This window comes from Aethalodelphis obliquidens, unplaced genomic scaffold (genome assembly GCF_003676395.1).
Source record: "Aethalodelphis obliquidens isolate GAN/ISIS:26980383/991018 unplaced genomic scaffold, ASM367639v1 scaffold9, whole genome shotgun sequence".
Taxonomy (NCBI): domain Eukaryota; kingdom Metazoa; phylum Chordata; class Mammalia; order Artiodactyla; family Delphinidae; genus Aethalodelphis; species Aethalodelphis obliquidens.
The window spans coordinates 40,306,841-40,333,125 of record NW_020837953.1 but is presented as its reverse complement, the minus strand read 5'-3'; the positions used below and the strand labels follow the sequence as shown (position 1 = coordinate 40,333,125).

The 26,285-nt window shown below is 47.8% G+C and overlaps 1 protein-coding gene across 7 annotated transcripts; it reads left to right on the top strand.

The window, feature by feature from the left end:
- Positions 1-207: 207 nt before the first annotated feature.
- SZRD1 (SUZ RNA binding domain containing 1) lies at positions 208-24,027 on the top strand. Of its 7 annotated transcripts, none has more exons than XM_027110024.1 (4): positions 230-299; positions 19,834-19,883; positions 21,625-21,879; positions 23,467-24,027. In XM_027110024.1, the coding sequence occupies exons 1-4, from the start codon at positions 249-251 to the stop codon at positions 23,567-23,569; spliced, it is 459 nt and encodes a 152-aa protein (XP_026965825.1). In that variant the 5' UTR covers positions 230-248; the 3' UTR covers positions 23,570-24,027. The 7 variants fall into 7 exon arrangements, with proteins under 7 accessions (XP_026965828.1, XP_026965827.1, XP_026965825.1 ...); XM_027110025.1 differs by having other exon boundaries at positions 234-299; positions 21,628-21,879; XM_027110021.1 differs by lacking the exon at positions 230-299 and adding an exon at positions 13,355-18,569 and having other exon boundaries at positions 21,628-21,879.
- Positions 24,028-26,285: the final 2,258 nt, after the last annotated feature.

Genomic DNA, 26,285 nt, shown 5'->3' with positions numbered 1-26,285 from the left:
GGGCGGGGGAGAGTGAGAGAGAGAAAAATCACGTTGCCCTTAAGAAAAATGGCAACTTTCTGATTTCTCTGCCCTCTCCCAAGATGGCTTCCTGGATGATCTTGGGCCTTGGACTGAAGCCTCTTCCGGGCTTGGAACGGGGCGGGGTTCATTGAGCAAAACCTTGCGCGCTGGCGCCCGCGACCGAGACGCGACTCAGGGCGCAGGCGCGGATAGGGGGTGGGGGAGGAGGGAAAGCGGCGAGTAAGATGGAAGATGAGGAGGTCGCTGAGAGCTGGGAGGAGGCGGCAGACAGCGGGGTAAGGAGGAGCCGCCGCCCCGGGGCTGGGCCGGGCGGGACCTGGCGTGAGGGAACCCTCCGGGGAGCGGGTCTGGGGATGGTTCTCCCCGAGGAAGGGCCCCGCACGCCGGACCGGGGGCGAAGGAGAGGCCCCCGGCCCCAGAGCGCCGTGAAGGCCTCTTAAAGGGGCCGCGTTCCATTTCTCCCTCCACCTTTGCCCGGTGCGCCTCCTTCCACCCACCACCCCCTTAGCGACGTGCACGTCACCCGGGGCGCCACACCCGCCCCCCAGGGCCTGTTTTTCAGGCGCCTGCTAACCCGCCCCAAGTTCCTTTGATCCTTCCTTTCCCAGTCGGCCCTCCCCCCGCCCAAAGCACCATTTTAAAGTTCATGTGCTTTGAAGAGGAGCTACACACCATGTGGGGAGGGGGTGCGCGGACCTGGGGCGGCAAGCCCGGCTCCGCAGAAGAGCAGGAGGAGGAAATTGAGTCATTTCTGGACCCCTCAACTCTGCTAAAATCCCCCACTGCTTTGCGCCATACGCCACGGTGGGCGAGTCTGGGGTTTTTTTCCTCTTTCAATTTTACTCTGAGAGCCCGCGGCAGGCTCGTCTCCCGGGGACCTCGCCGTAACAACCGAAAGCCCAGCGGGCAGCCTCTCTCCCCGAGGCCCACCCAACGATCTGAGCACCGGGGAAGGGTCTCGAAGTGTGATCGCCGGGGTCGAGGGGGGAGGGGTGCGGTATGTGAAGTAGGCGCATTCCTGGGAGAGGAGGGGGAAAATGGACCGTTCGACTTCGGTTTTTGGAGTTTTGTTTACCTCCATAAACTATAGGAAATTAGTTTTTCTTAAGTCGAATAGCCAGTTCCATTAGGTTCGTGTTTAATTTGGTCTTTTCAGAGTATGTGGTTCTATGGTGACCCTTGTGAAGGTGGGGAGATGTCTTTTTGTCCTCCCCGTGTTCGTGTCTGTTCAGTGCTGGCTCGAGTGACATCCACCGTGAAGGTTTCTGTGTCGGAAGTAGGGCGTGGAGAGCCGAGTGTACCGGGGTAGAACAACGAGCTGGGTTTTTTTCCCCCAAGCGCACTTTAGGGTGCTTGTCAGCGCTTGAAGAGGTCGAGAAACGGATCCCTTAACATTTCCTTAATGTTGAAACTTTGGCGTTGAAGTTTTTCCCGGTGGTGGTTCAGCGTTTCTCTCAAGGTCTTTGTTTCCCACTTAGCATAATTGAGGATTTGAAGAATTAATTCGTTCAGAAGGTATTCGGTACAGCTCTTCTGTGCCGACCATCTTTCTTGGATTTTGACTTGAGTAAGGAGAGCAATCGAAAGATTTTATAGGGAGCAACAGGTGTCAGCTAGGTATTATTCATTCAACAGACATTTGGGAGTGTCTGCTCTGTGCTAGACAGCGTGCTTAGCAGTGACTTTGTGCCAGAGAATTTACAGTCTCCGGTAGGGCGTTTATTGCCTACCACCAATGTGAGTGAATCATTCAGAACCCCTCATGCTGCTCCCTGCAAAAAAAGCTTGGCCTACAGTTTGAATATGACTCAAATGATAAGTTTCTTGAGCATCTTGTCCTTTCTTTGTTTTTCCTCACATGTTTCAAAGGGACATGAGTTTCTCATGTTAAGGAATAAGAAAATAAACAAAAATGAAGGTAGGGTTCAGAAATTGAGGATTGCTTTAGTTTTTCAGAACTGGTAAGCTGCTTAGAGATCAGCTAGCACACTCCTGCATTTTATAGCTGAATAAACACCAGAGATGTAAGATTTAACTTAGATCTTTCTGGTGCTCGTCCAGTATTTGTACTGTACTTTACGAAAACCCTTTATAAGTGCCAGGTACAGAAATAGAACCCAAACCTTATTTCATTGACATCATGAGCAGTACTGCCAAAATGCAAGTTCCCTTATATAGCTTTTATTTAATTGAAGTAACCCGTAGAGGTATTACCTTCCTTTAGTAAATAAGGAAACTGGGGTTTAGGGAGTAACCTCTCTTGCTCAAGGCACACAGATAGTAATTGGGAAGCTGGGATTTTGACCTGACTCCAAAGCTGGATTCTTTAGCATTTTGCTGTCTCCCACCTGGGGACCTATGGAAAATTTGGGAGTTGGGCATTAACTTTCATTTTTAATATGTTTGTTTTGGGCTTATATTTGAAGGTTCTCTTGAATTTGATTCCCTTTGCGAATTTCACAAAGGGTCTTGTAAATGTGCATGTTAGAAGGAGGGGATGAAGCATAGTGTCCATATCACTGGGAAACCAACTAACTATACACCGTCTTTCAGAGGTACCCGGTTGCATATGTGAAAGTCTTAGCTTCAGGTTACCCTGTCTCTCAACTGATATATGGTAATGAGTGTTAAATTACACATACACAACCCCTTGCAAAAAAATGAAACACCGGGATGGCAAGACTAGCAAATGGGGTCGACTAATTCTAAAAGTGAGCATTTAAACTTTATATAATTTAGAGGCAGTTCTAATCCTTGAAAGTAGAGGCTTTTGGTGATCCCTTTCCTCCAATACCACAAAAGAATTTTGCCATCATGCTAGAATTTTTTTCTTATTTGTCAGTACATGTGAGGTCATTGTCTCCTTTGTATTTTCAGAACACTCAATATCAAGTTCTGTTGTGTCCTTCAGGGGAAGACTGACTTTGAGAAACACCTCAAATATTCTGTAAATACACTGCTTTTTGCTTTTAGTTAATATGGTGTATCTGATATAAAATTGTCCCTTTGCCTGTTCTCCCAAGGAGTTACATCCTCAAAAAAAGGACAATTCAAAAAATGTAACTTACATTCTGTTGAGGAAATGCTTCTTTAAAAATATGCTGCCTTTGGGAGAAATGAAAATGTAGAATTGAGTTTATGTTGATTCAAACTCTAAATTGTGTCCTTGTCTTAAGCACATCTCAAGGGACAAATAGCGTACAGTAGTTTGTAATCCTTACTCCCCCCCGAAATCAGATCAGCAGTTTGCTCAAGTTGAAAAGACGAAAAGGGCTCACGTGCCCAGGGCACAGCAAAGTAAGGTGTTTGCAGCAGAGTAAGGATTTTATTGCAAGGTGCCAAGCAAGGAAGTGGGAGACAAGTCTCGGATCCACTCCAACTTGGTCTTTTAGTTAAGAGTTGGTTTTTTGTTTTGTTTCTGTTTTTGTTGTTTTTTGTTTTGGGGGGTTTTTTGGCTGAGCCGCACGGCCTGTGGGATCTTAGTTCCCTGACCAGGGATTGAACCCGGCCTCTCAACTTCAGAGCATGGAGCCCTAACCACTGAACCTCCAGGGAATTCCTTAGTTAGGAGTTTTTAAAGGGGAAGGAGAGGGGAAGCTGGTGGTTAATCATGCTCTTGTGACATTTCTTAATCATAGTTCCAGGAGCCAGGCTGTCTGTGGTCTATGTGCCTCCTGCCCGGTGGTCTGTGACCTGGTGGTCTGGACGTGGAGCCTGCAAAGGTCATCTTGTTCTGAAAACAACTTAGGCTTGTGCATCAGTGATGTTATCAGAGGTTACAGTCTTCAGATATCTGGTACTGGTTAATTATTACTGTGCAAGCATGGGGTAGAATTTAGAGGAGGAAAAAGAAAAGGGAGAAGGGGAAAAGTTTCAAATCAAAGCTTTCTTAAAAGCTGGTTAATGGACTCAGGCTCAAATTTCTGATAGTTTGAAGCTTTATATTCACTTGTTGTTTAGACACACAAAAAAGATACGACCTAGTCCATCTTGTTGGTAATGAGCTAACCCAGTCCTAGGGGAAGACAGATAGTACATAAATGGAATTGGACTGGTATTTATTATAAAGAGTTGGCAACCTTTCTAATTTCCTTGCATCTCAAAAGTTGCGTTTTATTCTTTTTTGCAAGGGCAAGTCATGTAGCTAATTGGAAAGAAATGCATCTTGCGTAAGTTAAAGGATACTGGTCTTCTGGATTAAGAATTTAAATTATGTTTACTTTCTACCCTCATTGAGCTAGTCATCTAAACATTAGCCCTTCAGCAGTACTGCATGGTATATAAGTCTCTAGTAAGGTGCCAGTAAACATGGAATACCTGCTGTATTCCAGGTACTAGGCACAGCACAGTCCAGTGGAGGAGTCAAGTGGGGCAGCACTTTCTTTGGAAGAGGCACAGACAGGGTACCGTGGCTGGGATCAGAGACAGTCTTGTAGAGAAGGTGATAAGATTTGAAGGACCAGTTGAATAAAGCAGTAGTAGGTCTGAGAGGGGAGGGGCAGGTAGAATGTAGGACAAATGCACATATAGGCAAGGAGGCAGTGAGAGAAGAGTTTGCAGCATTGGGAGAGCTACAAGTATTTCCTTCTGGCTGGAGGGTAGAGTGTTGGCAGGACTGAGTGGAAAGAGATGAGGCCCGAGAGGTATGCGGAGAGGTATGCAGAGGCCAGATCAGGAAGAGCCTCCTTGTACTTGGTTCTGGGGAGCTTGGACTTTGTCCTGAAAGCAGAAAGGAGCTTTGGAGGCTTTTTTTTTTTTTTTTTTTTAGCAGAGTAGTGACATAGTTAGTTTTTAATTTAAGAGATAAGACCTTTGATTTGCTTATCTTTCTTTAGAGAAGAGGCCATTCTCCCTGAAGTGTGGCTGCCACCTCACTTTGGGGTCTTCAGTGCTACCTGTAATTGCTGTCATCACAGAAGGTGTACAGTGGCTGTGGATAGTGGGCAAATACTAGCTATTTGGGGGCTACCTGGTGCTGATTTCCTTATGTCTGTCCTTACAGTAAAGAAGATATTTAAGATTTGTGCTATCAGCACAAATCTAGGTGTACTGTGCCCAAAGGAACCATTTCTAAGCTGTTTCTGGTCCTTTTGGAAAGATTGAGTTCTAGGCACTGATGTCTTCAGAAAGGACTTTCTATAAAGCAGTTAGTTTAGACATGATTGTGCTGAGCAGTCTGTCCCTGGGACTCTGGAGAAAGCTTTTCACTCGTAACTGCTCAGCTCTTTTCTTTGAGGCTGCACGGGGGTCTTGTTCCCAGCATGCTCTGGGTGTACAAGAGAACTGCCATGGTGCTGTGGGTTGGAATTCGGAAAGTTGCTTTTCCTTCTACAACAGGACAGAATTGTGTGTCTTTCTAAAGCTTTTGGTAAAATCCTCCAAGAGAAAAGGCACTGTTGTCTAGATCTGGTGACTCAAAAGTATTCTTGGGGCCAGCCCTTTCTTTCCAGTTTCTCCCTTTACACTGCTGTGGGCCTCCCACAGTTAATGTCAGTTTCTGGCTGTATCAGTTAGCTAGCCTTCACAAGGTGGAGTCGGTTCTTTCCTGCACACTTTCCATGGAAATGGAAATTTTTTCCTGTCATGACAACTACTGACTTGTTGGTTTCCTAGGAGAAGATTGAGTTTAGCTACTTTTATCTGTGGCCAAAATACAAAATGAAATGTTTTTTTTTTAAGTGGTAGCTATAGAGATTTCTCTTCCCAAGGGTTTTTTAAACTATGCTAGACTCCGCCAAGCATCCTTCTCCTTAACATCCAGCTCAGCTCTATGCAAGATAAAGGTTAAAACCAGCCACCACAGAAATTAGCAACAAATCCTAACAGTGGTCTGTGTGTACTTAAAAGAGTCTTAGCCCTGAGGGTAAGAGATTTTAAAATGTCCCTCACAGTAAGTTATCCACTCCCCACACCCAAAACTCTTTTCCTTATAAAATGAACACAGGAAATAGTCATTCCTTTCTAAAAGGAATAATAAATATGTACAGTTAAAATTGCATTCTTTGGGACTTCCCTGGAGGTCCAGTGGTTGACTCCATGCTTCCAACACAGAGGATGTGGGTTTGATCCCTGTTTGAGCAACTATTACCCTGCATGCCGTGTGGCGTGGCCAAAAAAAGATTAAAAAAAAAAGTTGCATTCTTCAGGGGTGTGATCCTTAGATGAGATTGTACAGGACAGTTATGACTCGAGTCTGGAAAGGTCAGGACTGTCGTTACTCTTTATAGACATTGGGAGCCAAATTACCAGCCCTCATGCTCTTGCCTTCTTGGCTTATAAAAGCATTTGCGACCCTTCAGCTGTCAGTTGTGTTTCTGCTACCTAGTTGCACATCGCGGTGGTGAATGAATGAACACTGCCTATAAACCTGTGAACTCCCAAATTCCACTGGCCTTTCTGAAAGGGCTTCTTAGACAGCATCTTGAGAGCTCGTTACTGGGCAGGTGGAGTGCCTTTTTACGTTCATTATCCCATTCTGTTTCAGTGACCTAGTGAAGTGTAGGTACTATTATTCCTAGTGTCCAGGAGAGGAAATCACATGGTCGGTCTCAGCCGAGGCTTTTGGCATCCTGAGCCTACACTTAGGGATCTTATTGGACAGTTTGTTTACCTTTGCTTCTTGGCAGATATTTAACTAGTTAAGTGCTTTAGGGTGCTTAGTTGCTAGTTCCTTTGAAGTATTGTATTTGTTTTGCCTGGGATTGATCTCCTGCTTCTGGATGACCAGCTAATAAATTTTGTGTATCTGAGAAACTTGAACTCGGTGCTCAAGAGCCAGAAGGACAATGCTTCTGTTAGCTGTTAATACTAAGAACAGTGACTGCAAGTGATTGAAGTCTTTCTTTTAATCTTTTTTTTTTTTCTGGCCGCACTACGCAGCTTGCAGGATCTTAGTTCCTGAACCATGTATTGAACCCAGGCCCTTGGCAGTGAAAGTGTGGTATCCTAACCAGTGGACTGCCAGGGAATTCCCTGAAATCTTGATTATAAATGGGAAATAACTTTTTAACATCTAGCCAAGCAGAGAGAGAGAGAATGTAAATAATTTTTGCTCAGATCTCCTGAGAAGATTGAACATCTCTGCTATCTTAGGATCCCTTTATCTGTACTTCACACTGCCAGCCCTCAGGTATTCGACCTATAGACTTTTTTGGGGTGCACGTTGTTTTTTAAATATTGAGTCTGAATGTCTTTACCTACGTCTTGATTCCTCTCAGTCTCCTCTCTTCCATAGTCCCCACCGCATGTTACCTACCTACGTATTGTGTTACCTGTTGTGTTTTGTCCTGTCTGCTTTATTGATTGACTTGGCCCTGGAGGCATTGTTTGCTGACCCTCCTGAGTGCGCGATTCTCACTAGCCTTTGGTGAAGGCGCCCTTGGGTGTTTGAATAAAACCTTGTGTTGGGGGGTGGTAATAGTGACTTTGCTCCGTCTCCCAGTCTGTATGCCTAATGTTTCCTTTGGGAGAGGAGACTTGCTGTCTTCATTCTAAAAGGTAGCAAGAAAGAATAGGTTGCCTCTGCCAGTCAATGATGCACTTCCACCATCCGTGGCAGAAGTCAGAAGTCTAGGCTAAGGGTTCAAGTGCCATGTCTGATTTTGGGGCAAGTCACTACCTACTGTCAATGAAAAAATTAATCAACAGTCAGTCTAAGTAAGAAATGGAAAATTTTATTCTAGCCAACCTGAGGATTATAACCCGGAGACAGTCTCTCAGAGAGCTCTGAGAACGGTTCCGAAGAGGTAAAGGGAGAGGCCAGTAGATGTGTGATTTTGGCGAAGGGGTGCATGTACTTCAAGCACACATCTTGGTAGAAGGTTACTGCTGTTTACGAGGAACAGGTAATCTCAGTTAATGGTTTTAGTGCTTTCTAAGTATGGGAAGATGTGAGAAACTGGGTCCGTACAATCTTCTCCTGAAAATATCTGAGGGCCATTTCTGCCAGTTTTCCCAGAGCACAAAATGCCTCATCCTGATCATCACCCTGAATTCTTTTTAGGTGTATTGTTAGGTCAGTGACTGCAGTGGCTAATGGCCTGATTCTTGTAGAACTGGATGGTGGGCAACATTCTTTATTGTACAGTCCCTTTCCTTTCGGTCTTAATTTCAACCAAGGTTTGGGAGACATTTCCTGACCAATTTGCCCCATGGCACTAGGAATGCTCGTTCCCAGGTCAGGTGAGGATTTTGTTGATAGGCCACTTAATGTGCTATTACTCGACTAGGCCCTGTTAACAGTAGCCAAAAGCTTCTGGACCACCTGACTTACTAGTCTGTTATGGTCCAGGAAGTGGTTCCCTCTTGTTGCTTCTTCCTGTATGTAGGGTTAGACTATTACAGTCATTGATCTTACAGAACTGTATATCTGGTCAATTGTTTCAAGTGACCTAGTCATCATTAATTTTATTAGAGGCTCAGTCATACATTTGACAGTGCAAAAAATTATAATCTTGTAAAACAGGTAGAATACGAGTAATAGAGCTAGTAACGTTAGTAAGGTCATAAGTAAGTATTTAAGCTGAGAACTTGCATTAGGTGCAACCCAGTATCTCCCCAGGTTGTCTGACCAGTCTGTTCTGCACCAATCACTGTGTTTAAGCAAACTGATATATTGGCATTGTACATAAAGTTCACCAAAGATGTCTGCATGTACAAGGCAAGTGGTAGGTCATTCTGACTCCTTACAGGATTGAGAAAGGAACGTTATCTACTAAGGAGGTGCGTAGCCGACACCAGAAGAAAAGTGGATCTTTACCGTTGAGCAGGTATTTCTGCCATTGGGAAGGTGTGGTTAATGCATAATACAGGTGCACAGTGCACACTAGAGGGGGAGGGAGGGGGCCCAAACGGGCAGAGGAATCTTTTGTGTTTAAATTTTTCCTGTTTTGTCTTAAAATAATTTTTATTTCATCACTACCTTTCAGCTTCGTTTTCCTCATTTGTAAAGTTAGATTAATAAAGTCTGCCTTGCCTGGTGATGAGAGGTAAACAAAGCATCATTCAAAGACAGTGCTGGAGCAGAGCGTGTTGCTGCTCTGAGTGTGAGGGCTGCTCTCCAGCCATTGACAGTGTGGCCTCTGTCCCATTAGGGTGCAACAGGACTGGCTGAGGGGTCTCTTTCTTGGCGCCCCAGAGGACTAATTTGTATGTTGTTTTACTCTAAGAGTTGTATTGCTTAGTGTTGTATGAAAAGGGAAAGGAGAAAGCAATAATAAACATGGAGAAAGGGGACCCCCATTAGACTCTGCTTCCTGTTTTATTCCAGGGGTTGGGCTCACCACCGCTACTCCCACCCCTGCCTGTTCCACTCCTTTAAGGTAAGGGACTGTGTGGATTCCCTCCCCCATGGAGACCCTCTGAAGAGGCACTCGAAGCAGAATAATACATCGTCTCAAGATGGCAAGTTACAGAGTTTCTGAGGGATACATCTAAATTGCTAGGCCTGTTCTGGAAATTTGTTCCTTTGGGGCACTTCTTAGATTTAAGACCTGGACTTTGGAATTGAGCTCTGCTGTAGTCCTTCCTCAGGAACTGTGGGCTTGCACTCACCTGGCTCGGGGTGCACAGGCAGGCAGGCAGGTTGGTGATCCCTGTCAGTCTTTTTTTTTTTTTTTTTTCTTCTGTACGCGGGCCTCTCACTGTTGTGGCCTCTCCCGTTGCGGAGCGCAGGCTCAGCGGCCATGGCTCACGGGCCCAGCCGCTCCGCGGCATGTGGGATCCTCCCGGCCCGGGGCACGAACCTGCGTCCCCTGCATGGGTAGGTGGGCTCTCAACCACTGTGCCACCGGGGGAGCCCTCCCTGTCAGTCTTTATTCTGCTTCTTAGTTCCTGCGGCCACACACCAGCCACACTCCTGAACCTTTTTGCTTCCTCCTCTTGAGGTTTAGGGTTCAGTTCTCTCACTTACTAGTTGCGTAGCCTTTGGTAAGTCAGTTAACCTCTGAGCGTGCAGCAGGGGTGCTGTACATCGCTTGAGTTGTGGTGAGGATTAGGGTGGTGAAGGAAGGACCTGGTGCCTTCCTGACACATACCTGTGGCAGGTGTTTGGAGAGTGTGCTCCCACCACCACTACTGTGAAGTGCTTAAGGCAGCCTTAGATTTTATTTGGAACATGGAGAGTGTCACTACCTTTGGATCCGGATAGACCCAGTTCATATTCTGGCTCCACCCCATAGTAGCTGTGGAACCATGGTCAGGTTACATAACCGCCTCTGAATTGGTTTGTAAATCATTTGTAAAATGGGGATATAGCGCTAAAATCTTGTTTCATAGGATTGTTCCTTGATTTATGTGTTGGGTACTGTTTTAGGCACTCCGGACAGCTGTAGTGAATGAAGTTTCTACTCTCATAAAGCTTACTTTCTAGTGCAGAAAGATGGACAATAAATAATAAATAATATTTTATGTACACACACAATGAAGAAAAATAAAACAAATAAAGGAGCATAGAAAGTGACTGGCAGGAGTACCTTTTTTGTTTTTTATTATTTATTTTTATTTTTTTAAAATTTGGCTGTGCTGTGTGGCTTGCTGGATCTTAGTTCCCAAACCAGGGATTGAAACCGGACCCTCGGCAGTGAAAGCGTGGAGTCCTAACCACTGGACCACCAGGGAATTCCCCAGGAGTACCTTTTCTTAAAAACAGTCAGAGAAGGCCTCTCAAATAAAGATAGGCTGAGAGAGCAAGCCATGTAGAAGCTGCAGAAGTACATTGCAGGCAGAGGGAACGCAAGTGCAAAGGCTCTAAGGCTGAATTGTGCTTATTTTATGTAGTAGGAATGGATGAAAGAGAAAGTGGCAAGAGATGAGGTCAGAGGTAGCAGGGAGCCAGATCAGGTAGAGAATAGGAGGCCGTGGTGGAGATCGCCTTGAAATAGGAAGCCATGTGAGGGTGTTAAACAGAAGTTAACTTGGTTTTTAAAAAGGTAGTTTTGGCTGCTGTGTGTAAAATAAACTTCAGGGGCAAGAATGGAAGCACAGAGACTAATTAGGATACTGTTACAACTGACCATTCAGGGGCTGTTGGTAATTCGGACCAGGGTGGTCACAGAAGCAGAAGTGTTGAGAAAATTCAGGGTACGTTTTGAAAATAGAACCAGCAAGATTTGCTGATGTGGGTGTGAAGGAGGCATCGAGATGAGTGCAGAGTCTTTGGCCTGATCCCTAGAAGACTGGAATTGCTGCAGTGGGGTGAGTAAAGGGAATGTGGGAGGAGCAGGTTTGGGTGATGGGGTAAAATCAAGAGTTGGGTTTTGGACACAAAAGGTTGAGATACCTTTTGAAATGCAAGTGGGAATGTCAAGTTGGCAGTTGTGTATCAATGGTTTTAAAGCTGTGGAACTAGATGAGATCACTTAATAAGCCAGCTTGGATACAGAAGGGGCAAACTCTTCAACCTCAAGGGATCAGGAGAGGAAAAGGAACCTATCTTGTTATAGGAGAAATCAAATATGGAATGTGAGAGGGAACTACCAGGAGAGTAGTGTCTGGAGACTGAGTAAAGAAAATGCTTTATGCATTCTATATATAAAAGCTTACTTCAGTTAATTAATGGACTTCCCTGGTGGCACAGTGGTTAAGAATCCTCCTGCCAATGCAGGGGAAACGGGTTCGAGCCCTGGTCCGGGAAGATCCCACATGCCGCGGAGCAACTAAGCCCGTGTGCCACGACTGAGCCTGTGCTCTAGAGCCCGTGAGCCACAACTAGTGAGTCCGTGTGCTGCAACTACTGAAGCCTGTGTGCCTAGAGCCCGTGCTCCGCAACAAGAGAAGCCACCGAAATGAGAAGCCCGCACACTGCAACGAAGAGTAGCCCCTACTCACCACAACCAGAGAAAACCTGTGTGCAGCAACGAAGACCCAACGGAGCTAAGTGAAGATTTGGAATTTACGAGTGATTTTGGCCAATGACTGCATGTCTTTGGCAACTTCGACAAGAACAGTTTCAGTGGGACAGTGGGGCTTAGAGAGCTGGATTGAAGTGAGGTGGTGAATGTTACCCAGAGCAGGACCTGAGCCAAACATTGGGCGCTGGATGAGTGCTAGTTGCTGTTATGCCGACATGACAGATAGGACCCACCAAAGTAGGTCTTGCACATCAATACACACCATGCCTCTTGGGTCCTTAAGACACTCAGTCACTAGTTGCCGACAGATGAAATGTACAACAGAGGCACATGTTATTCTAGGGTTAGATCTAAAGCAGTGTTGTCCAACAGAAGTGTCATGCAAGCCACATAGGTAATATAAAATTTTTCTAGAAGCCACATTTGAAAAGTATAAAGAAACAAGTGAGGTTAATTTTAATATTTTTAATTTAATCCAGTATATACAAAGTAGTATCATGTCAACATATAAATATTGAAAATATATTAATGAGCTATTTTACACTCTTTTTTTTTTGTACTAAGTCTGGGAAGTCTGCTGTGTATTTGGAACTTAAAGCACGTCTCAGTTTGGACTGGCCACATGTCACGTGCTTACCAGCCACACGTGGCAGTCACCACTGCACTGAGTGGTATAGCTGGATCTAGTGCAGAAGAGAGTGTGCCCAAAGGATTCCCTCTTCCTGGGCAGGCGCAGAGAGGTCCAGAAAGCTGTAGCGAACTTGGAAAAGAAAGCAGGAAGTGGTTGTTCCTTACGAGCAAGTACGAATTGTTTGGTCTTTACAGTGTACCACCCCAAAGCCTTTTGTGGTTTTCTGGTGTGCCTAAGTTCTTCCAGTTCGTATCATGCTGGCCCTATGAGTTACAACTAATTTTATGCAGTAGTTTTTTGTTTTTTTTTTTTTTTTTTGTGGTACGCGGGCCTCTCACTGTTGTGGCCTCTCCCGTTGCGGAGCACAGGCTCCGGACGCGCAGGCTCAGCGGCCATGGCTCACGGGCCCAGCTGCTCCGCGGCACGTGGGATCTTCCCAGACCGGGGCATGAACCCGTGTCCCCTGCATCGGCAGGCAGACTCTCAACCACTGCGCCACCAGGGAAGCCCATGCAGTAGCTTTTTGAGTAGTGTTGACACCAAATATGTTTTGTTTTTTTGTTTTTCTGGGGGGTTTTTTTGGCTGCTTTGGGTCTTCGTTGCTGCACGCGGGCTTTCTCTAGTTGTGGCGAGCGGGGGCTACTCTTTGTTGCGGTGCACGGGCTTCTCTTGTTGCAGAGCACAGGCTCTAGGCACACGGGCTTCAGTAGTTGTGGCACGTGGGCTCAGTAGTTGTGGCTTGAAGGCTCTACAGGACAGGCTCAGTAGTTGTGGCTCATGGGCTTAGTTGCTCCATGGCATGTGGGATCTTCCTGGACCAGGGCTTGAACCCATGTACCCTACATTGGCAGGTGGGTTCTTAACCACTGTGCCACCAGGGAAGTCCCCAAATAATAAGAACCATTGCTGACTGCAGCTAAAGTAATCTCAGATGGTTTTCCAAACCTAGATTTTTTAAAAGAGAGATGGGTCCATTATCAAATACCTTTCTAGATTTGAATATCTCCATTTAAGAAGTATCTTATTTGGGGTTCCTTTTTTCTTTCCCTCTATTCATGTTTTCATTCTTTCTCCCCAACTTTATTATGCCCCTTCTCTTCTCCTTGAAACTCTAGTCCTTTAAGTTTCTGCAGCTTCCCTGACTTCTCATGGCAGGCTCGTCCCGCCTTCATTTCTCTTTCCAAAACACTGTTGTTACAACCAACATGGCAACTGTGGTTTATCTGTCTTCTCCCACCTGGCTAGGCTCTCCTCATCAGCGGGGATTGCCTTACTCATCTCTGGGTTTCCAGCTTCTAGCATATCTACTTTATAGTAGGTTTTCCATAAATGCTTGTCTCCAGCTTTTTTTTTATCACTGTAAAGCAAAAGGAAAATGGCCTTGAGATACATTAACAAAGCGTAGACTTCCTTAGGGAGGGAGCTTTAGAACTATATCCTGTGCCCTACAGTGGCCCACGTAATTAAGGTGGAATGTTTTCCTTGCTGTGGGAGTAACAGAGGAAGGAGGAATGTTTTGCGGGAAATGGAACCTTCAAACAGACTAACCTGCGTCTGTATTAAAAAGGCAGCTGATGGCCTAGCTGTGCCCCCACAGGTCTTCTTTGTGTCTCAACTTCTGATTTCTGCCTTTTGCTTTTTCTGAATTACCCAATCATGTTTGCTCAGGAGTTGAGTTGACTGTCTGAACTTGACAGTAATCCTGAAGCATCACTGTAAAATCAAACCTGGGGTGGTACGACTTTGGGTGCTTCCCTCCCTGGAGTTAGTCGGGGGAGGTAGAATAAGCAGAAGCATTGGAGACGGCCAGCCCCACTGGGGCAGGACAGTGTCACTGCCATGCCACTGATGTAGAGAAGCAAGGCAGGGATGAAGCACGGAGTTACACACGTCGATATGAAGGTTGTTTGGAAACGTCTCTATGGATTGCACATCTGGACTTGAAATGACCAGTGGTGCACTTTAAAAGTTACAGGGACCTTCTTATCTGGTTTTAGACCAGATTTTGCTGGTTCTCCCCATGAATTCTTTTTGCTTTATTCCTGAATGAAATTGAGGCCCTCGTGGAAGGAGCCAGAATTCCATCCTTGTGTGTGGTATGGAGACACAGGCACCTTTCTGGGGAGACTGCTCTCCAGGAGGCCCTGACACAGGCAGTCTTTTAGCCAGGGGAATGGGCGCTGATGTCCTGCCCAAAACTTAAAGACATTAGGCCCTGCTTGGGCACTTCCTGCTGTGGTGGGAGTTCGGGAGCCGGAACGTACTTGGAAGGTGGTCTCACCATCAACTCCTTGACAGCGTCTTCTCTTTGCTTTTCATCAGGACCGGTCAGGCTCTGGTTCTGAGAGAAACACTTGTACTTTCAGGACTCCTATCTCTTCAGATCCCCCCAGTGGTCTGCTTGTAGATATGTGCTCCCCAATTTGGGATAGCTGGACGAGACCAGATGAGCCTGTGGGGCATAGTGGTTCACAGGGAGCCCAAGACCAGTTATTAATTCCTTGAATCTGAGAGGAAAATCAGAAAAGATCCTCTTCTGAAATGGAAACTGACAAAGAGAGGCAAATTGCCCCGGAAAAGTCACTTAAATAGTAACTGTTGCTGATAAAAAGATGTTATTTCCTGACTCAGAGCCAAGACCTCTTAGACCTCCATTCAATACAAGATTACTTGGATTCTTTGGAGTTGTGCTGGCTGCATTGGTGACCAGAGGATTTGGGTTATCAGCGAGAGGGGTGCTGTGGTGGAGCAGGACACCGTGCGGTGGGGGGCCCTGGGGAGCTGGTAGCCGGAGGTCAGGCTCCGGAAAGGACAGGACACCTCCTCCCACCCCTCCTAGTGTAACAGATCAGGATTGGGGTTTGTTCACTCTGTCTCCTGCGAGTGTGGCTAGTGTGGGTCAGCTTCACCGTCCCTAGGTGAGCTGATAAAGTCTGGTTTTTGGGACAGTAAGCTGTAATGGTGCTGTACTTGCTGTACTTTGCACCAAGGCCCAGAATAACCTATCTGTTTCTCTCTTCTGCCTTTTTTTCCTCACCTCCTAACCTCACTTTTCTTTCTTCCTTTCTCATGCGCCTCTTAGTGTTACAGGAGTGAGGCTCTCACTGTCGTCTGCCTGCCCTTGCACATACATCCTGGTCCTCTTTGTTGCCTCTGCTCCTTTTGAAGGTTGTGGCTGGGTCACGGCTTAGGCTGTTTGAGGCGTCTCCTCCCCTCCCATGCTTCCATTCCCAGCTCTCTGCTGGAGGTTCACGTGAGCATAATCATTGCAAGACTAAGGTCCTCGGCAGCCGGTGAAGCTGTGCTGCTTCCCTGGGTGAGCTGAATTTGCAGATGTTGATGTCTTGTGTCGCTCACCCGGTGGCTGTGGCCTCCCCTCTGCCTCCCATGAGGACGAGCCCATCCAGAACCACCTTGCTCCCCACTGTGGCTCTTCATGACCTCCTGCCCCCATGCTTGCTTTCTTTATGGTTTTGCTTGTTCTCTCAGACCAAGAAGCATGTACCTCATTTTTGTAGAGGGGTAGCTCCACAGGAGAAGTGATACCTGTGCTTGGTAACAAGAGATCTTTTGTTTAGAATTTTGACCCAAAGAGAGGTGGCCACCCCACTTAGCAGAGAGCATCATCTTCTGGAGTATCTTCAATGCTACTTGACAAACAAAGAGCTTTTCTGGAAGGAGAAGCCGTAGGAAATCAAACTTTCTTAACACCTCCCCTCTGATTGCTTATCCCCTAAAACTTGCCTTGTGTCCCGGTGACGCTTCCTCACTCAGAGCTGAGTTATAAAGTGATGAGCTTATGGGTTTCTTTCACTAACACAGAAGTCCTTGGTCCTCTAACACAGGAGCCTTGACCTTGGGCCGGGCCTCTGTGCATCTTTTTAAAAAGAGAAGGTGCCCTTAGATAACTAGATTCTTTGTTGGGGCCCACATCTAGATGCTTCCTCACACATTCTGAGGCCTGTTTAATTCCTTTGGGCTATTGCATCTCTGGAGGAGACAAGCATTCTCCTTGTAGTGCACCCTGTAGGAAAGTTTCCACTTGGTCCAGCTCTTCAGAGCATGAGTCTGAGAGCAGATTGATTGCAAAGCCTTGTCCAAGGAGAGAATGGACTGACTCATGGTACCTGGACAGACTCCAGAGTGAGGTGCAGTGCCCTCTCTAGCTGCTGGCAGAGCACCCCTCTCCTGCTTGGACGGCGCTGAGCATGCTGGTGTACAGCTGGCCATCCGGAGATGGCCAGGATCCGCTTTCCACCAGAGCTGTTGGGTTCATATCTTGTCCTCTCATCTGATGGAAGAATTCTTCAACTCCGATAAACCATCTGATGCGATGGAAATTGATGGGAGTATTAGTTATTGGAGTGCCAGGGAGCAGTGTAGGATTCAGGGGCTATATGGAAGAGGGGATCAATATCTAATGACTCTAGCAGCATTTCCAAGGGTTTGAGCACTCCTGGGGGTGTGGCAGCACGGGACAGGGCCTCCAGAGGCCGTGGTTCTAGGGCTGCCTCCATGATGTACACCTTGTGACCTTGGCTAAGTTCCTTAATCTCCCTGAGCAACTTGCCTTCATCTGACAGAGACGGATACAAGCTACTTTGTTTATCAAACAGAGTTGGTGTGCCAGAAATGAGTGTTTGGGAGTGTATTGACAGCCATTAAGCATTATAGTCCGTATGCCCTCTTGAAAGGCTTCTTTCCACCCGAGCTGTATTTGCTGGGCTTGGGCAGATTCCTCGTCTTCCCTAAGGCCCTAGAGAAAGAAGGAAGCAGTTTGCCTTCCTGAGAGGAAACCCGGATGCGACCTCTCAAATTCAGCCACTGTAATGTGTATTTTTCCACAGTGTTTTAAAAAATCAGCTACCGTGTTAGGCCCATTTGCCTCTTGTCTTATTTGGCCCTTAAGGAGATATGAAAGCCAGAGTTCACATAATGACGTTTAAACATTTAGAGCTTTCCCATAAAAATCTCCTAAAATAGCAGCCCTGGCCGTGTCCTCCAGGGCTTGGCTGCCTGTCTGTAGGAGGAATGAGTGTTCTTTGGTGCCTCACAGCCCCGCACCCCCTCACTGTGCTGCCTGCTTATGGAGTTTGGTTACTTGCCCGCCTGTGGAGGCATTTGATTTTGACTGTTTGAAGACACCTGAATCCCACAGATGTGAAACCTTGCATTTATGATGGAGAAACTTGAATAGGAAGTCTCATCTTCAGATTGGAGCAGAATGATAGTGTGGAATTTTAAAACTGCACGTTATTTGTGAAAAGCCCATAAAAGGTAGTGGGCATTAGACTAATGTGAAACATAGTATTTACTCAGGCAGTAACACTGTTATTAATCCAAAAATTTAGAAGAATTACATTACTGACTGTGCTGTGGCATAGATTCCCTTAGAGTGCGTGTCTGTCTGTTCACAGAAAACATCTAGGCCATTCTCTTACCCTCCGTGCACCATTTCTATTCAGTCATTTAACAGCCATCGGGTGCCAACTTGTGTTCCATGCTTGAGTGAGAGGTTTTTGTTCTGTGGCTTCCTACCCCCTCCAGAGAGTTGATGGTGCCCTCAGAATACAGTTTGTTGTGCTTGCCTAAATATACTTTGGGTTTTTCATAAAAACAAAAAATTTTAAACACAACTCAGCATCAGTCATAATGAGTGTCAGTGTCAGACTCGATTTAAATTCAGCTTCATATGGTTAGGCTAGCTTCATCTTGCTCACAGGAAACAAAAATAAGGACATGGAGAGACAAGAAGTAAGAGAGAAAAACATTTCAGGGGATACTAACCAAAAAAAAAAAAAACTGGCATAGCTTTATTAATGTGAAATAATAGATTTTAAGGTAAAGAAGATTACTTCACAATGATAAACTTTAATGTACTAGAAGGAATAATTCTTGATTCTTTCTGTAGTCCATAGATCAAACAAATCAGTAAGAATGTAGAAGATTTGAATAATATGGTTAACCAGCTTGAACTGCAGAAGAAATACAGAGCATTTGTGAAAACTAGCTACACGCTGAGCTCTGAGATGGAACTCAGCAAATTTCAAAAACTTTTTACTAAGGTAGTCATTCTTAACATTTTGCAAGTAACAGACTCCTTTGAAAATCCCATCCATCTTATAAGTCAGGGTTTCTCAGCCTTGTCACTGTTGACATTTGGGGCTAGATAATTCTTTGCTGTGGGGCTATTCTGTGCATTGTAGGATTTTAGTGGCATCTGTGGACTCAACCCACTAGATGGCAGTAGCAGCTCCCTTCCAGTAATGACAACTAAAAATGTCTCCAGACGTTGCCACACGTACTGGTGGACAAAGTGACCCCTGGTTGAGAACCACTGTTGTAGATCTACTCTCCAGAGAAATACATAATTTTGCATAATCTAGTAGCTGGATGGTCTTGCCGTTGCAGGTTGGTGGAACGTTTTTTAAGAAAAAGCAGTGGGACAGCCAAGGAGCCTGGAGGTTTGGGCTGTGCTCTGTTCACAGCTTCCCTGTCCCGTGCATGGAGGCTCGTACACGAGGCTGTGGAGGAGTTCCTGGTGCTGAGTGCCTGAGGACTCTGACTTCCATCCAGTTCCACAGGTGTTAGGCTTCTGTTTTGTTCTAGGCCTTTTGCTAGGTGCTACTCACAGTTCAAGTCCATACGAGTAAGAAAAATAGATCATAAAATATGTGACACACATGATCATGAAGGAATGTAAAAGGGAGAGCTTATGTCTGAGGAGCAGGTGATTAACTGTATGGGATCAAAGAAGACTTCAGAAAGAAGAGGTGGACATTCAAGCTGGGTGTTGCAGGATAAATGAGAGTTTGCAAGGAGGCGGAGATTGCAGGCAGGCGGATCAGCACGCTGGGTTCTGGGGGTTGCCACAGTTCGGTTTTGCTGTGGTGTAGCACAGGGACAGAAGCTAACGGGATGTGTGGGCGAGGCACGCTTAGGAGCTTGGACTGGATCCGGCCAGCAGTTGAAGTGTTTTAAGTGGGGAAGTGACACAGTCAGACTTACGTTTGGAAAGTTGATACAGCTGGCTCTGTGAAGGACTGATTGGTGACCAGGAGACTAGTTGGAGGCCATGCAAAGAACCCAGCTGAATGATGAGGTCTAGAACTCTCACCACAGCCACGGGGCTGGAGGGAGATGAGCCTGCAGGGAGTCAGAGCCCCAAATCCCGGAGTCTCATAAAGGGAGGGCTGCATCCGTTACTTCAAAGGACACAGTAATGTCCCTGGTCAGAAAGGACAGTGCCCTTAGCTCTGAAAATAAAGACGTAAGTTTTTATTTGAGAGAGATTTTTTTCCACTTTTTATATACATTTTTTTCCTCTAGGAAATAGACAGACGGTTGGAAAAAAAACTGAAGATCACACAAAAGGAGAGGTAAGGCTGCTGTCTGGTCTGAGGGCTCATGCTCTCTGCCGTGAGAGCTGGGCAGTCAGTGGTGGTCTCCAGCTGGCCGTTAGATACAGGCAGGTCAGGCTCCTGGGCAGCGAACCCTTCCCTTAGGGACACGGTGGCTTGCGGCTTTGGCAGTGAGGCTGGAGTGTTGCACCTGCCTCCTGCCTTAGTGGGCACCCTGTGTGAGGTGGGGGGTGACAAGTCAGAAGGCTTCGGCTTGAGGCCTGACTCTGAGGTTTGGAGCAAGTTGTTTCCCTTTCTGGACATCACTTTCTCTCTCTGTGACACGAGGAGGTTGGACAGATGATTTCCCTGGGCCCTCCGTGACTTGGTGGCTTGGGGCATTACGAGGGTATCCTAGAAGAAAAGATTCTTGGGAATCCTTCAAGACCTTTAAGGATAGCTTTTTTCCCCCACCCAGGCAGCAGAGGAAGTGGGTTTCCGAAGCAGGTGAAAGTTGACTTCAGCAGTCTGTCTTTGCCCTGGTGACCTGTCAGCTTCCCCCAGGGACAGGCGGCAGGGAGGAGGGGGGGCCTCTCTGGACTTGCTTGATGGGCTGCACAGTCATCCCCAGGGAACTGGGGGTGCCCTGCCCGTCTGCTGACTTTCCTGGCTCCCTGCCTCTGTGATCCGAGTGCTGGCTCCTTGTCTGTCTGCTCATCTCAGCAACGACACTAGCGCCTGGTTACAGTCCCCTGGCCATGCTGTCCTGTCCCACCCAAGACTTGTTCCAGCCCCCCTGGCAGCAGCCCTCCAGTACCTACTCCTCCTGACAACCAAGGCTCTGAAAACAGGCCCCTGAGCGCTATTTGGTTCTGAAGAGAAGCTAGTTGACTGCTCTGGGGAGGGTCTCTGTGGCTGTTGAGGGGTGGCTGTTCCTGCCTGGATCCCTTGTTCTCCTGTGGCTTTTGTTTCTTTCCCTTCCTGTGTCGTTTTCCTCCTCCCCTTGTGGACACATTGCCCGATGTGCACATCTACCAGCCTTGGACAGTGCTTTTCCTTTGAGCACTGCCAAGCACTGTTTCCAGGGTCATCCTTGACCCCAGCCCCGCCGCGTCCAGCAGACCAGAGAGCCCTGGTGAGGGAGGGGTCTCTGCTCAGAAACTCTTCTGAAGAGGCCATCCAGTGTCTGGAGTAGCTTGTCTCTGGGAGGCACAGGACACTCACCAGAGGCTGAGGCAGTTTGGTAAATCCTGTCTTGATGCCAGGCAGGGATGGCGGAGCTGGAGTGTTTGGTCTGAGCGCATGTTGTGGGACCTTGACTGGGAGTGAACACTTTGCTGACCCCCAAGCTAAGGGGCTCCCACCGCACTGGCCTGTTACACGCTGGTCTGTGTAGGGAAGCTGGGGTTTTAACTGAGGCCATTGGATTCTGGACAAGAGGTGTTTTGCCGCAGGGGCCCGACAGTGGTTGATGTGACTTTGACGAACACGGGGATAGAAGTTCCAGAATGAGCTGACGTTCCTGCCCCCCTTGCCTGGGGTTCGGTCTGAGGAGCAGACCTGTGGGCTGCGTTGCTCTTTCGAGAGCAAGGCAAGGTTGCTCTTTCGAGAAACCCTTCTTGAAGAGTGAGAATTTTGATGTCTGGTCAGAGGCCAGAGAATAACGAATAGAATTAGGAGGGGGAGGGAGAGAAAAGTGGTGAGGGGTGGGTGTGGGACATGGATGGGGCCTCTGTAGTCAAAGGGTAGGACTTGTGAAGCTGTGTTTGCTCTTTGTCAGCAGGAAATCCAAATCTCCTCCCAAAGTGCCCATTGTGATTCAGGACGATAGCCTTCCCACGGGGCCCCCTCCACAGATTCGCATCCTCAAGAGGCCCACCAGCAACGGTGTGGTCAGCAGCCCCAACTCCACCAGCAGGCCAGCCCTTCCCGTCAAGTCCCTAGCACAGCGGGAGGCAGAGTACGCGGAGGCCCGGAAGCGGATCCTGGGCAGTGCCAGCCCCGAGGAGGAGCAAGAGAAACCCATCCTCGACCGGTGAGTGTAGCTGGCAGGGGTGACCTGCCAGCCAGACTTGACCACTCCACCAGGCCACCTTGAGGAGGAGGAGGAGAGTGGGCTGGCTGCCTGCAGAGTAGTGAAAAGCAGGCAGAATCATGGCTGGAACCATCGTGGCTGCAGCCGCCCACCCCGGCTGGTAGGGCTGGTTTGTTGTCTGCACTGGCTCCGGGACTGCTCTGAAAGCTTTGCTGGCATGCTGCCTCTGCAGGCGCCAGGGGCCAGTGTGGCGTACAGGGTAAAGGCATGGACTTTGAGTCAAAATCAGCCAGTCTGAGCCCATCTCTGCCACTTAACTTCTTTTTTTTTTTTAATATAAATTTATTTATTTATTTATTCATTTATTGGCTGCGTTGGGTCTTCATTGCCGCCCGCGGGCTTTCTCTAGTTGTGGTGAGTGGGGGCCACTCTTAATTGCGGTGCGTGGGCTTCTCATCGCAGCGGCTTCTCTTTGTTGCAGAGCACGGACTCTAGGCACGTGGGCTTCAGTAGTTGTGGCTTGAGGGCTCTACAGCGCAGGCTCAGTAGTTGTGGCGCACGGGCTTCGTTGCTCCGCGGCACGTGGGATCTTCCCGGACCAGGGCTCGAACCTGTGTCCCCTGCATTGACAGGTGGATTCTTAACCACTGCACCACAGAGGGAAAGTCCCCCTTTGCCACTTAACTTCTGCTTAACTTAGACCTACTTAACCCCTCTGTGCCTAGTCTGAAAAATGGGATAATGATCGTACCTGCCTCGTCCATTTGTTGTGCAATTAAATAAGTGGGTTCTGGATGTTATCTTTTGGGCCTTATAATGGCCCACTGTGATGTTTCTGTGAATTTTCTAAATTCTTTTTTATTCCTGGCATTTTTTTCTTTGCAGTCCTAGAGGTTGTATTATGTAAGTTTGTCACCTCCTGGTAAAGCAGTATTTGTTGAAACAGCCTCTTTCTAACTTTGAGACTCCTCCTTGGATGGTGTATTCTGGGACTTGAAGTGCTAATCTGTACCTTATTTCTACGCCTTCATTATTTTGATGGACTTCTGTTATCTCTCCTGTAAGCCTTCATTTGGCAAAGTAGAAAAAGTCCATTTTCTTTTAGTTTTCCACAGTAATATGAGTCAACCATTAATCCCATGATTTGGAGAGAAGCAGGAGAGCAGCAGTGGCGGGAGCCAGGTCACTCTGATGAGCTCTTGGTTAGAGGTCTTTACCTTGGCCCGACCTCTGGGGAGTCTGTGCCATGAAGTTCTGTGGAAGAGATGCTATCCATGGTCACTGCCTCTGTACAGGATGGGCCCTTGAGCACTTCCTCTGCCTCCGGTGAATGATGGCGAACCAGCCTGTGGGGAAGAGTGCTGCAGGCGCTAGAGGTGAACATGGACCGTCCACCCCACCTGCTCCCAGGGGCTTCCCAGCTTGGAGCTGCACTGAGTCCACTTGCCAAAGAAGCAGGCTCAGAGAGCCAGAGCTGGCTAATAGCCACTGTGACTTCTGCCCCAGCTGCAGAATTGGTTGATTTTAAGATTTGGGGGCCTCTTTTATACCCTTTTTCAGGCCTCACTCTGATCTTCTTCCCTTCAGGCCAACCAGGATCTCCCAACCTGAAGACAGCAGGCAGCCTAACAATGTGATCAGACAGCCTTTGGGTCCTGATGGATCACAAGGCTTCAAACAGCGCAGATAAACGCGGGCAGGGAAGGATGCCGCCGCCACCGCCGTCACCACCTCCTGGGTCGTCCGCTGCGGGTCGCATTGCCGTGGCAGACAGCTGGACTTGAGCAGAGGGAACGACCTGACTTACTTGCACTGTGATCCCCTTTGCTCCGCCCACTGTGACCTTGAACCCCATGCACTGTGACCTCCCTTTCCCCCCCTTCCCACTGTGATTGGCACTTCTACAAGGGCTGTCCCACGTCCATGGAAAGGGAAAGGGTGGGGGTTAGAGGAGGGTTGGGGGGACCCACCAAGGACTCAGAGTAGAGTCAGACAGTGCCACTTGGCCGCTTGGGGTGAAGCCAGTGCCAGCAATAACAGTTTATCATGCTCATTAATTTGGGATTTCAAAACACAAATGAGAACTCCCGTCCACCCACCCTCAAGTGCATGTCTTCATCACTTAAAAGCAAGTTCCATTTGAAGATATCCTTTCTTTTTTTTTTTCTTTCCTTCCTATTTTTGTTTGTTTATACAAATATTTGATTTGCAAAAAAAAGTACATGGGAGGGGTTTTAGCAGTTTAATGAATTTTTAATTGAGAAAGGGTAGTTTGGTAGTCTACTTAAAAATGTTTCTGGTCAATCCACTAGAAACATTAACCAATAGGATTTTGGTGAGCTTAGCTTCTGTATTCCTACTGCCGCCGAGAAAAGGGGCAGGGCTCTGCAGCCCAGGACAGATGAGCACCCCATGCCTATACCTCCCTCCCCCCAACTAAGTACCAGAGCATCTGGGCCCTACCTGGAGACTGGGCCAGCTCTGTAGGCTCAGAGAGCCTGGGGAGGGTGCCAACCCCTCACCTTTAGTATTTTGGGAGATAGGGAAAGTGAACAGACTTTCCCTTCCAAAACCCCTCAGGGTGGTTCCCTACCAGCTGGGCTTACTACTTCTAGAAGAGGGCAGGGAGTGAGGCTGCACTTCCGGGCTTTAGGAGTGAGGCTGCACTTCCGGGCTTTAGGAGTGAGGCTGCACTTCCGGGCTTTAGGAGTGAGGCTGCAAGCCGTGCTCAGTATTTTGCTGTCAGCACAAGGAAAGCCAGGAGAGAGTCTGACTCCAGGACTCTGAGCCTCCTGCCTAGTGTGGTCAGAAGGTAGGTGGGTCTTCCCACTCCAGCAAGGCTTAGAACTCTCAGGGGTCTGTGGAGCACCATCTCTGTTGATGGCATCAGCTCGGTAACTCTACCCGGTACATTTCCCTTGTGAAATCACTACCTTGGGAGCAGACCATTCTGAATAACATTTGGGGAAAGACAAGCTGTACATTGCAAAGATTGGTAATGACAGACGGGTTCCCCATAGGCCTAGGTTACCCTCGACCCCTTTTTCCAGAGCAAGGGCCTGGAATGAAGGCAGTTTCCCCTCGGTCTTTGGAGCCTGGAGATTTGCTTTGGCTCTTTGAGGTGGAAGAGGCTTAGGGGGCCCAGCCCAGAGCAGCTGTGTGTGTACAATCTGGTCCCTCTCAGGCTGTCCGATCTCTTCCGTTGCACTTCGCCTTATATCCCTCAGCCAGCCAGACGGCCTCCTTGCTCAGCAGATGAGTTTTGGAGTGGTTGGTGTGACATTTGTGATTAGGGCAGCTCGCGGTGGCCAAGGTGGCAAGCTAGGTCTTGCAGGCTCGCTCCACCTTTGGTTTGCTGGCTCTCAGCCTTGCCCTGTGGGGATGTCAGCCGGGCCCAGCAAGCCTTGGCCCACTACATCTTCCCATTAGGAGGAAAGGTCAGCTGTCGGTTAAGTCAGTAACTAGTCCATAGCACAGGCTTATAACTGCGTGAAGCCAGGATATTGTCCGTGAGCAGAGCTGGAACAAAGCTTCAGTCAGTAAGAACCCACAGAACATTGAATGGTGCCCACATTGCTGTTCTGAGGGGAAGTGACCTCCAGGAGTGGGCAAGGGAGAAGGTTGCTGCTGTCTTTACAGTTCCACTGCCCTGACCAAGTTTCCTCATTCTAAACGGATAGTGTCCATCCCTCATGTAATAGTGGTTTCTGGCCCAAGATGAGACTGTCCTTTTCAGTTGGAGAAGGCACAGAGGTAGGCCAGGTGGGAAGGCCAGAAGTGCTGATTGCTCAGCTGTCGGGACCACCTGTCCTTGCTGCCCTCCTGTAGTGGGAGCCAAGGGGAGGCTGGCTGATGGGTGTCTGTGGATCAAGGATGTAGTGGGGACTGATGCTCCCACCTCCCTGCGGCCAAAGATGGGGCTCTGCCCGCTGTGTGCCTATCACCACCCACCAGCGGTCATGTCCTGGCTTCCCAGATGGAGAGGTGACAGGCAACATTTTAAAGAGAAAGAAATGAAAACAGGAAACTATTGTGTTGGGGGGAGGTGGGAGGGGAGATGAGAGAACGGTTTGGATTTTGTGTGTGTGTTTGTGGTTGTTTTGGGGGTTTTTTTGGGGGGGGGTAGTTGTCTGTAACTTTCCTTAAGTGCTTTTTTTTTTTTTTTTTTTTTTTAATTTTTTAAAAGTAAGCTGCAGGCTTTGGCTTGGAAAACCCCAGGGGAGTTGGGGGCAGAAACCTGAGGCTGCTGCCCCTTTATCTGCCTTCATGGTACTGTCCCCTTCCCCCAGCTCCTCCCTGACTCCGTGAGCCAGGCCTCAGACCTTCCAGCTAACTGCTTCCCATGAGCCACTACTCTGATGTCAGCCTATAACCAAAGGAGCTGGGGGTCTGGGCCTGGTGACCAA

Coding starts and splice junctions, on each gene's coding strand:
- SZRD1 (XM_027110020.1), top strand. CDS start 18,462: ATGGTTAACCAGCTTGAACTGCAGAAGAAATACAGAGCATTTGTGAAA. Junction 18,570..19,833: donor TTCAAAAACTTTTTACTAAG/GTAGTCATTCTT, acceptor TTTTTCCTCTAG/GAAATAGACAGACGGTTGGA. Junction 21,880..23,466: donor GAGAAACCCATCCTCGACCG/GTGAGTGTAGCT, acceptor TCTTCCCTTCAG/GCCAACCAGGATCTCCCAAC.